We start from the raw sequence: 13,424 nt of genomic DNA, 5'->3' as shown, positions 1-13,424 counted from the left end.
TTTGGTGGAAATGATCCATCTTATACCAATCATCCAGTACAACAGCAAATATATCAATTTGTAAGACATATTTGTAAGACAGGATGACAAGGCACTTCAATCCAATCAACCATATCAATTTGCCATCAAATATACAACAGAAGTCTGCAAATAGAAGCTACCAACTCATACTGCCATCTTCATTTCTATCTTATGGTGAGGATCATAGCGAACCAGTTTGAAGTCTGATGTTACAAAAGAATCAATATCTTTCTTCACAGGATTTATCTTCAAAATCTGCAGATGGGATCCAAAACTCACAAAAAATCAGTTGAATAATCAAATAATCAGGTACTTTGAATAAAAATATATCATTTTTATGCAGTAAATTAATCAACATTTGCTTACAGGGAATGGTTTAGGCTGCTTCCGCATTTGCTCCTCTAACGCTTCAACATGCGTACGGTAAACATGGGCATCACCTATAACATGGACAAAATCCCCAGGAGAAAGATCTGCTCACATAGAAACAGAATGCTTACGTAAAAAAAAAAACATATAAACAGAATGGGTACATAAAGAGTTGGGATCAGGTAGTTCTGCAACTGTTCATTGTAATGTATTTTTATATTCACTACAAAATGGAAGGCAATAAACCAAGAATATTACTCCCTCCATCCCTAATATTTGACGGCATTGACTTTTTTAAACATGTTTGACCGTTCATCTTATTCAAAAACTTTTGTGAAATATGTAAAACTATATGTATACATAAAAGTATATTTAACAATGAATCAAATGATATGAAAAGAATTAATAATTACTTAAATTTTTTGAATAAGACAAACGGTCAAACATGTTTAAAAAAGTCAACGGCATCAAATATTTTGGGACAGAGGGAGTACAATTTTATTCTATATTACCATAAGAATGATTCATAACAGTTTTTCTGCCAGAAAACTGATAGCTCTAAATTGCATTTGAAAGTTCCAGCGTAACAGGCTAATATGACAGATCGCTGTGTATACAAGTATACAACAATCAATATATAAATCGGATTATCAGAATCAACAATAAACCAAGTTGTTACGAATAATTAGCATGTGCAATGGGTTCTAGTTTGAAGCTTTGACTTTAGGAAAAACGAATAACCGGTGTAAAAAGATAAGCAAGTGAGAACATACCACACACTTGTGCAATCATACATGTCAGAAGAGAATATGATGCAATGTTGAATGGCACACCGAGCCCCATATCAGCAGAGCGTTGGTACATCTGGCATGACAACTCCCCATTCTCAACATAAAACTGGGGATTTCAGTACATTACAGAAGTTAGATAAGATAGTCAAATGAGAAAAGCACATCTGGTAGCATCAAAATCATTTCATGAAAAACTAAGAGATGTCACTGAAAACTTGTCTCCATCCAGAAGACTGACCCTTTTAATTCGGTTCTCTCCACTATGCCAAACTATCACCTCACAATATTTCCTTTGCTAATCGGCAATGAAGAGATTAGATAACATCAAGGTATTGTCCCATTATGGATTCAGATAGTGCAAGTGGGGTCACTGTCTTGTTAAATGGGACAAATATGAAAAACCAAAGGATTTTTCCTCATTGAGGAAGGTCTGTGAATTAGAGTTTTAATAAGTTTAAACGGCACTCTGCTTGAAGTGGCAGTGCATGAATAGAAAAGCAGTTACAGATAATGATTGGTGAATTGGACTTGCAGAGCTTCATTCTGTCCATGAAAGGGACCCTTGGCATTTGTTCGGAATCATGGAGCCAAAACATATTGCACCTAACCTCTTCAAGGTGAAAACATGAAAAAAATAAGAACAGTTCAAACTGAGAAATGTCTTCCATAGCTTCACAGGATGGAGGCATGAGTCTGACGCCAATGTACAAATAAAAATGAGGAAATTCAACAACCTCATGATCTACGCTTGCTAGAACAGTCGAAAGGAGAGAGATAGAGGAGTGTTCCAACTCAAAGGTCAATCTCCAAAAGACAGCCTTCAAAATCAATGTGGAGACTGTAAACTATGTTTGCTACCTCTATTAATGCATTAGGCAGAGATCTTGCCTTGCTACTAAAAATAATAATCTCATGAAAATTGTATCAGAGTATCGGCACCATGTCACCAATATGCATTGGAAACTAAGCGAACTCTGAAGAAAATCTCACGAGGGGTTCCCAATTTAGAGATAAATGAATGGTTAAGTTTTTTAACATTGGCTTCAGTGCTTCACTTATGTACAAGGTTGTGATTACTGAAGATTGGTAAGATTAAATTCTTAAATAGAGAGGACAGAAGCTTGAGATGTAAACATGAAGAAAAAAGACTAAGCTATGCTAACCTGAGCAAACATGTGGCATGGTGGCAGGGCCATCTTTTTCAGGTCTGTTGGATTCCATGCAGATAAAATGATTCTTCTATCATCGGGATTATTCTTGATCTTGTCAATGACATCCATTAACTGATCAAAACCTTTTCCCACGTAGTCAGCATGCATGTCAGTATATCTACAAAATATTTCACGGAAATTAGAATCTAGTCAGATAGATAAAGTTAAGGAAATATGGAGAGAGAGAGAGAGAGAGAGAGAGAGGAAAGTTTCAAAGTACTGCAAACTTACTCAGCACCAAAGTGTCTCCACTGAAATCCATAAACTGGTCCCAAGTCCCCCTCCTCCCTTTGTGTTAAACCAATACTACAAAGTTCCGAGAAAAAAAAATAAGATACTTGCTTCCAAGTTATGTTTCTATCAAGAAGATATATAATAAGAGATGTACCTGTCAAGATACTGCCTTGAAGCATTGCCATCCCATATGTGAATACCTTTCTCCTGTAAAACCTGCATTAGAAAACTTGTTTACTGCCATGACAAATAAAAATAACAAACTATTTGGAGAAAACAATAATTTAAAATTTCAGAAACAGTGCCCATAAACAACAGCTTGAATGAATTGAAGGAGACTATCAATTCATGGGTTACAGAGTTCAGTGCATATGACAAAACAACCAACAATTTGAATGTACTAACAGTATTCATGTATGCATTACAAGTTTATAACTGTTATGTGCAGGAACACTGTTCACGTTGTGAACAGTATCCTCAGTATTTAGAAGTGAGTTTGTTTCGAGATTGAACTAGAGACTGAGGGGCTGTTCACTTTGGTGCCATTTTCAATCTTACCAAATTTTGGTAAAGTTGCCAAAAAAGTGGCTTTATTTAGTTTGCTGCCAAATTTTGGTAACTATATAAGAAATCCTGCCAGAATTTTGGCAAGTTACCAAAATTTTGGTATAGTTGCCAAAATTTTGGCAATGCTAAAATTTGGTAAGGTTTTTTTTGGCAGCAAAGTAAACAGGCTCTGAGTTGTAATCTATTTACATAATTTTAGAGAAAAGTTTCTTAAGGGGTCACCCTACCTATATAAGAATGGGGTTGCATGACAAGATTAATAACAAGTCCCTAGCCACTCCACTTCAGCTGTTACCTTTCCTGTGACGAGCTACTCTAGTTCTATTCTTTCCCAAGCCGGTCCCATATACTTCACCTAGCACTGTTCTACTTAAAGTCGTCACAAGCCAGTCCCTCTGACGGTTTAAGGATCATTATAGCGACAATAAAACAGCAATCATGTCATGAAAGGCAGACAAAGTAAGTAATTGGGATATAACTATGCTTGCCAGCATAAGATAAGTAAATTTGTCACATGACAGCCAGAAAACATAAGATGCACAACTTGCTGGAAATAGGATACACATGTACGGTGGTATTCTGAAAACAGATGAATGGGCCAAGTGTCAGACTGTCAGTAACATATTTCATTAGAAAATACAGTACAAAAAGAATCCCATTGAACTTAGCTATGCATAACTTCCACATGATGCATGATGCAAGCTCTAAGATGTACCATATTGTGCGTTATAACTTTATATTATCACCCACAACAGTTCCAGTGCGCATGAGAGTGTGTCCCCTTGCACGTGAAAAGTGCACTAGCCCTTTTACCACTAAAATAATACAGCACAACAAAGTAGAAACGAGGTCGTCTCATACATACATCAAGCAACTAATTGCTCTATGTATTAAAGGAAAAGGCACCTTTGCATTTGTTGAGCCACTAATGAACCACAATAGCTCTTCAAGAACACCACGCCAAAATACCCTCTGGTAAAGGCAAAGAGAACATTTCACTTTTCAAAAGTAGTCCAGGATAATAAATAAAAATAAATGTTATGCTGTTTGAGGATTAGTAAATACACAAGGGGTACAATGTCCCAAGATTTTTCATCCATAGTTCAAAGTTCAGACAAACAGGCAAGTCCTGATTAAGATAAATAAGATGACTTTGCCAAATTTTACAATTCTTGAAAACTATCAAAAAGGAAATTCACATAGTTTGTCACATAAATCAGTCTCATAATATTTTAGGGCATTTGTGGTAAAAATATCTTAATTTAACCTTATTAAGGACCAAGCTATGCAATAGTGAAATGCTCATTTCAACAGAATTAAGAATAATTGATGCAGTCAGTAAATTGCAAATCCATCTTGCAGAGTACAAAATACAAATGAGGCCCATTTAACCAAGAAATTAACCATAAAAGAAGGTACAAATTAAATAAAAATAAAAATGCAGTGCAAATCCCTCAGCAGAACATGATTGACATCCTTTTTGCAGGTATCACTGATATTCATCTAAGTCATTCTTCAACAGGCTAGAAGCAGCTTAAATTTTTAACACCAGATAAAGGTGTATTTGTTTATTATATGACAGTTCCCTTTACTTTCTTCCCTGAAAGAAAAACTTTACCAAAAACGAATTATCAGAAATAAGGTTTTCTTTCAGTTCTAGGACCATGCACTGACCATAGCTTTGTTTATACTCGGTAGTGCCTTTTTTTCCAGGAATATGCAAAAGCTATGCATATCAATGTATTAAGACTTTAAAGAGCAGTGTGCTTAGTAGTGTATACAGTTCAAAAAGAATACAGTATAAAATACCTTCGTTGTGAGCAATGGAAAGTTCCTCCTTAAGTTGAACCGCATCTGATAAGAAACAAAAAAATACTTATAGCCCTCCACGGATCAAATACAATTCCAACAAAAATATGATGAGAAAGTACCTGGCAACCAAACTTTGATACTGTCCCTGTTCCTGTTCTGTCATTTTTCTTAGCACCATTTCTTATTATATCTTGAACAAGATTGAGATATTGATACTCCTCGTGCCTTTCAAATATCATTTTAGGTAAAAAGGAAAAATTCTCAATTTCAAACTTGACCTTCTTAGAATCATTTCCAGTCAATTCCTTGCCACTAGAATCATTAGCTTCTGCAATTGATTTTGTAACACGAACAAAGGAAATGAAAGAATGCTTGATGCCGTTTTCTACCACTGGAAATGATGAATACCATGGGTGGAACATGGAGAGATCAATTGGAGGAATGAAAGTATCACATTCAATGCTGGACTCTATGTCGGTAAGATGGATGGCCTCACAAGCAGGCGCATTTAAAGATTGCCTACAACAGAACTTGTTGTTAAAGTTAATATTGAATCTGATGACAGAATAGCTAAGTAATGTTGTGCACAAAGATATTCCAATAAAAAGGTGATGACTCACCTCAGAATCTCGCCACCTCCTATTATAAAAGTTTTCTCAACTGTCAAACAGTATGGAGTTGTTGCTAGCAGTTGCAAGGCAGAATCCAAACTCCCACAGATAACAACATTTTCTGCAGTTGCAAAATCAAAACTCCCAGAACGAGTCAATATTACATTCAAACGACCAGGGAGTGGTCTAAACTTAAGGGGTATGCTTTCCCATGTTTTCCTTCCCATTACAACAGCATTTTTCTTTGAAGGGTCTGACGTAGTCACTGTAATATCTTTAAAAAACTTCAGGTCACCCGGCAGCTTCCATGGCAGCGTCCCATCCTTCCCAATACCCATGTCGCGAGTAGCAGAAACCACAACTTGATAACTTCTCTTAAGGTTGCTCTCTGAGTTACCATTGTTAACATTTGTAGACATGACTATCACTTGAGATTTGTGAAAGCGGGAGAAATTGAGTTTGTCCCTGAATTCAAGATATTTGAGACTTTGAAGTCTCAAGATCAGGATGTTACTCTTTCTGAAAAAATGTGTGGCCTGAATATTAGAAGGCAACAAATGAGAAAGAATCCAAAAAGGACAGCACTCTTCAAATATTGAGATCCAAAAAGGACATTTTTTTTTAGATAATGCCAATAAGGACATTTAGGGAAACGTCTATAAGAATTTAAGACCTCATACATCCTCACCAAATAAGAGGAATCAATCACTGGCCTTTAGAAATCACTGAGGAAATGGTATTTGACTACCCTAATTATATTGCCCTACTTTACTTCCAGAGTACATCCTGCACTCTTCTGATGGAAGAAATGTAAAACTTAATTTTCTGTAGGGATGGCAGTAATGCCCACAGGCTCGGGTATCCATGGATACCCGACCCGATGGGCAGGGGCGTGGGCGCGTTCTTTTGTCCGTGGGCACGCCCGACCCGACACCCGTGAACTTAGTGGGCGCAGCCGGTTTTTATATTTTGCCCACAGGTAACCCATGCCCGACCCGAAAATTTGTAGCACATCTATATCCAATTATCCATCAGGCATGCCATCAATAGTTTAACATCCCTCCTCAGGCCCAGCCCATTGGCCCATTTGTATGAGGCGGTATATATATTTCACATCTCTGCATAACCCTAACCCTAGTCCCTCACTCCCTCGCGTCTCTCTCTCTCAGTCTCTCTCTCTCGGGCTCTCGGCGCACGGGAGGGAACGAGCATAGGCGGCGGCGCACGGGAGGGAGCGCGGGCGGCGGCGCGGCGGCGCAAGGGAGGAAGGGAGCAGGCAGAGGGACCACAAGTGGCGGCACATAGATGGCGGCGCACAGCCGCACGGGAGGGAGCAGGCGGTGGCGCACGCAGGCAAGCCTGATCTTATGCCAGATCTGATATTGGTGTTGTGACTTGTGAGCTGAGATTAAGTGTTGAACTGAGATATTGCTGGCTTTGTTGTGCAACTGATGGCTGCCCTGATTAATTGATATTGCTGGCTTTGTTGTGCAAGTCTTGATGTTGATGTCATGATGTAGATGTTGTAAGTGTTGAACTTAAATTATGTGTGTAGATGTGGTTTTGTTGTAACTTTTGCATTTATACTTCTGTTTTTAAAATTTGTGCTATCCAGTGGGTACCCGTCGGGCATACCCGTTCCCGTCAGACATGGGCACAGGCATGGGGTTTTTGCCCGATAGACCTGGCGAGTGTGGGTTGGGCACGGGCATGTGAGTTTCGGGTTGGGCACGGGCATGTGGGTCTCGGGTCAGGCATGGAATTCCTTACTTAAGATGTCGCCGCGCACCGAAACCAAGCCGCGGAGGCCAGCAGCGGCTGCGCTATTCTGCGCCACGCCACCGTCGATTCACCGAGCGGTGATCGAGGGAGGCGCCCGAAGACCGCGTTTCGGGAAATTTTTTTTTTTGGGGAGGGGGGGGAAGAGGGGGTGGAGGCGGCGGGAAATTTTCATGCGCAAATCCTAGCAGCAGAAACGACTTGCACCGAAATTTTTTTTTAGTTTTCTCAAACTTCCCCTCTAGGTATCTCTCTCTAGGAGGAGATGAGCCACTAGCCCACGATTGGGCATTAGGACCTAATAATTTTTTTTTGCGTGCGTACCGCTTTGTTACTTCAGCTTGTGTTTTCACCACGGAAGAAGTTCATCTGAGGTCCCTTGACTCGTCAATGAATCCAATTTTTCGTCTTTCAACTGGAAAACCAGATACAACGGGTCCCTCGACTGTCAAAACAGGTGCAATATAGGTCCTATAGCGGTTTAGACGGCGGTTTTAGCTAACGTGACGCCTACGTGGCTAATTTGACTCGGTCTTCATCTGATGTGGCATATGAAGCAAAATTTCACAACTTTAAAAATAAAACAAAATATGAGCCCACATGTCAGTCAAATAATAAGATTAAAAAATAGTGGGACCCACATGTCAGTGATCCCCTTCCTCTAGCCCATCCCCTCTCTTCTCTATTAACTCCCCTTCTCCCTCTCTTCTCTATCTCCTCATCTCCTCATCCCATTCTCCTTCCATCTCCTCGTCGACGCCTGCACTGTCGCCAACGCCGCCGGAGACCGAGAGGGTGGTGGAGGTCAAGCTCTACCACAAGCCCGTCGTGCTCGCCGGCCTCCTGCTACCGCCCGATGCTAGTGACGACGGCTACCTCCTAGACCTAATATCGTGGCTCGATGAGCAGCCGGGCACGGATATGACGGAAGAAGTCGCCTCCGCCTAACGCCCGTGACCGTCTAGCACATCGCCTCATCTATCCTCTCTCTCGAGCTGCGCGAGCCCGACGGTGCCACCTCGTCTCCTCTTTCCTCCACTGCCGTGCCGTCCGCTTACCAAGAAGGACCAGCTCACCGCCGCCAGAGGATGACACCATCGCCATCTGTATCTGCTCACGCCTGACACCGTCGACGCATCCGACCTCGGCTACCTCCCCCACCTTGGTCGGCGACGGAGACGCGAGGCCGCAGCTGTGGCCTAGTGATGGTGTCTCGATCACCATCCCTTCTCCTCCTCCTCCTCTTCCTCCTCCACTCCGCCACTGCCTTTCGCCGCCATCCACAGTGTTTGCTCCCACGCCGCAAATGCCAAGAAAAATGTGCCGCTCACACTGAGAGAAAGGGAGAGAAACAAAGAGAGAGAGGGGTAAGGAGAGGATGTGTTAGTGATATCTGGGGTCCGCTAATTTTCATGTGCGTCCCACTAGTTCTTACTCTCTCCATACTCGAAAAGAAAGTCGTTCAGGACAATGTTTAAGTCAAACCTTAGGAATATAAATCATGAATAATTCTCAAGTTGTTGAGTTTGAAAATATAAAAAATATATGAATAGATTTGTCTTGAATAATACTTTCATAAGAGTATACATATATCACATTTCAATAAATATTTTTATAGAAACAAGAAGTCAAAGTTGTGTTTTGGAGACTGTGTCGCTGTCCAAAACGACTTCCTTTACAGGTACGGAGGGAGTATCTTCTATCTGATTGACATGTGGGCTCCACTTTTTTTATTTTAATTTTTGTATTTTGCTTCCGTTGCCACATCATCGCCACGTAAGACGAGAACAAGTCAAACTAGCCACTTAGATGCCACGTCAACCAAAACCGCCATCCAAACCGCCTTGGGATCTTTTTTGCACCGGTTTTGACAGTTGTGGGATCGGTTGTATCTGGTATTACGGTTAAGGAATGAAAATCGAATTCGCTCTCAAGTTAAGGGACTTAAAATGAACTAATTCCTTTCGTTGCCGCTGCTCTGTTCATCGGCTGCCCCATAAAGATGGGTCACACATATAAGGGTGGGACCCACCTGTCAGTCCCCCAGCTGAGCCCTGCGGTTGCTTCACTTCTCCTACCCAATCCAACAAAACTCCGCAATCAAAACAGGAGCGGATTTATTTATATCAAGAAAAAAAGGAAGAAAATTTGCCAACTACTCATTTCTGGATCGCTTCAATATTGGCCTGACCACGAATATTTCAATTACCGTTTTCAAAGAATTACAGTTAGAAATTGATAAAATTACTATTGAATTCTCCATCAGTGAACCTCAGTTCTCTTCACCAAGCCAATATATTCGTCCCCAAATTCTACCTTCGCCACCGACCACACTCGATTAAAAGAAAAACAACATAGCACTTCACTTACACCTAATACTCTTCCTTCTCGAAAGAAATTAAACATATTACTATCGTATTCTCCCTGGGTGAACCTCCACTATATGTTCCACATCAATATATTCATCCCCAAATTCTAACCTTCGCCACAGAACAAGCACGATTAAGAAACAAAAGAACAACATAACACCTAGATTACACCTAATATACTCTTCCTTCCCACTGTGCCAATTTTGAGTCAGCCAAGGCGAATACACTACAACCTGAGTGATTTTCTCAGGAAATTAACCGAACAAGAAGAAGAAGAAGAAAAAAAGGAACGAATCTGCTTCAAAGAACAGGGAGGGAGCACACCGAATCACTCACCCGAGATGGCGCCGCGAGCCGAAACCAAGCCGGCGGAGGCCAGCAGCGAGCGGTCGCCGTCGAATCGCCGAGGTGGTGGTCGGGGGGAGGCGCGAGGAGCCGCGTTTTTTTTTCTTTTTTTTGGCGGGAGACTGCGGGAAACTTGCGCGCGCAAACCCTAGTAGCGGAGAGCCGGAGACGAGTTTCCCTCACCAAAAATCCTTCTTGTCACTTTCCGCGTGGGCCCACATGGCAGTCTCCTGCTGGACGGTGGGTCCCTCGTGTGGCAGTGGGACCCATATGTCAGTGGCACAGCTGCGTTTGCTTCGCTTCTCCTACCCGGTAACCGAAACAGGAGCGGATTTATTCCCTTATATTTATATGTGGAAAAAATTAAAATAAAATCGGATTCTTCTCTTCTCGTGGGGATTCCGGCGAGGATTTCGGCGAGCAGGGGGGCGATCGATCGAGAGCGTCCGCCGCCGCCGCCGCGGAGGTAGGAGGGAGGGGAGAGAGACCGGTCGCGATGAACTGCGAGACGTGCCAGCTGAAGGAGCTGGTGAGATCCAGCGCCGCCTCCCTCCCTCCCTCTCTCATGTTGGGGGGGATTTTTTTTTTTTTTGTGGGGGGAGGGGGGTGATAATTTGTGCTTCGAAGAAGAGGTTTTTTACTGACGGTTTAATGATGGTTTTTAATCGCATGTGGTGCACTAGGAGCTGGAACAGGATGAGATCAAAGATGTGCTTCGATGTGAGTTTTTTTCTATTTCACCTCTTGTTGATGAGTAGTACTCCTACATCCTAGTTATTATTGCACGCACTTTCTGTTTCCTTGATGAATACAATGTGTGAATTTTGCCCAAATCAGAGGATCAACTTTGTAAGGAAGACAAACAAAACTTTTTAATGAAGGATTTTGTGCTATGTGCTGCACATGTAAGCTTCTTGAGATCGAAAATTCAGATTTTTTTTTTCTTTTAGGGACAAACTAGTGATTGTTTGGTTCGGAGTCGTATATTGCAAAAAAAGAAAAAAGTCCCTTTTTCAGTGAATCAAAGGAAGCATCGACCATGGTGAATACTAGCAGGTGGTAGTGGAATAAGGATTACAACCATTAAGATTAGTCCATCCCTAATTATAAAGAAGCATCTTGTGTGAAGTGTCTATGATGGTAGAGGGAGAGATGGGGATCTGGCTGTATTCCATAATGCAATGTTATATCTGGATCTAATTATTCTATCTGCAGCACTTCTGTGACATAACATGATATATGGTTCAAGAATCTAATTAGTCGCAACTTAGATGTTGTTTTCCTGATTTCATTACTTTTTTCAAGTTGAGCTTCCATCCAGATGTGTTATTCTTATGTCTGTCCACGCTATGTTGGTAGTGATGTTATGTATGAATATGTTGCAGGCATTTTACATACGATCTTCTTCCACCGAACTCTTACTCTTGTTCGGCCTAAAGATGTTGACTGCGATCTCTTTGAGATCACCTATGTGAGTACTGTTTTCTTTCTTGAAGAACCATGTTACAGCCCATTTCATCTGTCTATTTGATGTTGCAAACAATTTTGCAAGGTTTCCAATTTAAGGAATTATGATCTGATGACGTTTGCTGGACTTGGTTCCAAACAAATAATCTTGTTCTTTCTGCATGCTTCTGCCCCCAGGTTCAATGCGGACTTCCTGACTTAGAAAAGGAGGTGGATGAAAAGATCAACCAGTTCATTGCTTGGGTGGAGAAGCATCCAAATCGAAGAAGCCAGGTTTGTTTGATATTCATAATCATTATACTCTGCCGTTTACACATTTGCGTTATTTGGTTTTAATACTGGGGGAGTTCAATATATTAGGTCTGCCTGTCCTTCTTTGACGAAAAGAACAAAAACCCAAGCTGGTTCACCAGCAAAACTGAGAGGATTTACTGGGAACAGTGGTTCATCAATTTGCATGTCATAAGCCCTAAAGGACATGGAAAATCACGTAGCTCCAAAGCATCAACAAGTATTCGAGGTTTTTTTTCTTACAGCTCATTCTTCAGGATTGTATTATTTCACATGTATATAGCAAATCATCGGCAAACTAATTTCTGTTGACATTTCCCCTCAGGGAAAGCGTTGGAAGAGGCCAGCTCCAAGCGTGCTGCGCTGGGGTTGCTGATCCAGGAAGTCCTTTTCCAGATCATCAACTTCGCCAATGAGAAAAAAGACCATATTCCTCCAATCTCCGATAGGATATTCAATCACGAGATCTCGATCCCCAGGTGCATATTTTCATTTACATATCTAATTGCACTGAACATTTCGTTGGGTACCCTCTGATGACAGATGAATTCTGTAAGTTTGTTGAAGATTCTGTATCAATATCTGAATCTCCAGGTGACACCTTTTCCTTGGACGTGTTGACAGCTCTTCTGATTCTGTATTCGGGTGGAACGCCGACGTCCTTAGAAGAGTGTTGAATAGTTGAACTGAAGACGGTGATCATCAAGTACGCCATGTCCAGCGTTGGGATAGAAGATAACCCCCTATGTGGTCGTTCTGTCAAAGATGTCAAGCCATTGTCATGAACAGTATCATATTGTACAGAATAATTTAGGTAATAATAGAACAGACAGAAACCAACGATTTTACTCACTGGAGATGTAAATATTTCCCTTGTTAATCTGTGACCAAAAGCAGTTGTTCCTAACTAAAAACTCATGCTGGCAAATCTTACTATGAGAGAAATTGAGTTGTCTGCAGTCAATATGTGTGACCACAAGCAGCTTTGCTATAATAACTGACAGTGGCTAATCTTATTTGGGGAATCGATAATTTGCAACTGTGGTTGCTAAACAACAGGGGGTAATGTGTGCGAATTTCACAAAAAATAATTTACTTGTAGGAAAATATTGGAAGAATTTACAATTAAAGTTTTGTCTCTTTCAAGGTGGAAGATTCTTTTGTTTTTCTTTCCCACCACACTTGTGTTCCCATTCTGCAGGGGGTTGAGGCTGGCTCTATTGCACCCAAGGCCGCCACCATGGTGCACATCCTTTGTAGTATATGACAAGGAGATGATGCGCCGTTTTCACTTGTGTGACGTTCTTCTTGTTCATACTTTCTTTTGTACCACACATTAGGCAAAGATATTGTATTTCTCTTACGCCCATATTATGTGTTTGAATTTTGCACTTTACGTGTAGCATTAGTAGAGGTCCCTTGTGTCGCTCTCACGAGGGCGGCTCGGGGGAGAAACCCTAGCAGCCCGCACCACCACCTTCGTCCCTCTAGCCGCTTCACTACCAGCGGAGCCCGAGGGGCTGGCCCGGAAGGCGGCGGTGGAGCTTCTCCTCGGCG

General features: G+C 41.4%; 2 protein-coding genes across 6 annotated transcripts; one reads left to right on the top strand and one right to left on the bottom strand.

Moving 5' to 3' along the window:
• Positions 1–10,233, bottom strand: LOC9271078 (putative bifunctional dihydrofolate reductase-thymidylate synthase). 4 transcript variants are annotated; one of them, XM_015763413.3, is made up of 11 exons: positions 10,101–10,233; positions 5,626–6,152; positions 5,125–5,524; positions 5,003–5,047; positions 4,100–4,165; positions 2,781–2,842; positions 2,624–2,698; positions 2,345–2,510; positions 1,164–1,287; positions 388–494; positions 1–276 (listed from the first exon to the last, which is right to left on the bottom strand). In XM_015763413.3, the coding sequence occupies exons 2-11, from the start codon at positions 6,033–6,035 to the stop codon at positions 166–168; spliced, it is 1,566 nt and encodes a 521-aa protein (XP_015618899.1). In that variant the 5' UTR covers positions 6,036–6,152; positions 10,101–10,233; the 3' UTR covers positions 1–165. The 4 variants fall into 4 exon arrangements, with proteins under 4 accessions (XP_015618899.1, XP_015618900.1, XP_015618901.1 ...); XM_015763414.3 differs by having other exon boundaries at positions 5,626–6,135; XM_015763415.3 differs by having other exon boundaries at positions 5,626–6,102.
• A 252-nt stretch (positions 10,234–10,485) lies between these two features.
• Positions 10,486–12,831, top strand: LOC4352156 (autophagy-related protein 101). Of its 2 annotated transcripts, none has more exons than XM_015763194.3 (7): positions 10,486–10,638; positions 10,793–10,829; positions 11,495–11,580; positions 11,754–11,849; positions 11,937–12,096; positions 12,193–12,346; positions 12,492–12,831. In XM_015763194.3, the coding sequence occupies exons 1-7, from the start codon at positions 10,606–10,608 to the stop codon at positions 12,550–12,552; spliced, it is 627 nt and encodes a 208-aa protein (XP_015618680.1). In that variant the 5' UTR covers positions 10,486–10,605; the 3' UTR covers positions 12,553–12,831. The 2 variants fall into 2 exon arrangements, with proteins under 2 accessions (XP_015618680.1, XP_015618681.1); XM_015763195.3 differs by having other exon boundaries at positions 12,462–12,831.
• Positions 12,832–13,424: the final 593 nt, after the last annotated feature.

This window comes from Oryza sativa, chromosome 12, assembly GCF_034140825.1.
Source record: "Oryza sativa Japonica Group chromosome 12, ASM3414082v1".
Lineage (NCBI taxonomy): Eukaryota > Viridiplantae > Streptophyta > Magnoliopsida > Poales > Poaceae > Oryza > Oryza sativa.
Note: the sequence above shows the minus strand (reverse complement) of the source record. Positions and strands in the feature narration are given on the sequence as shown.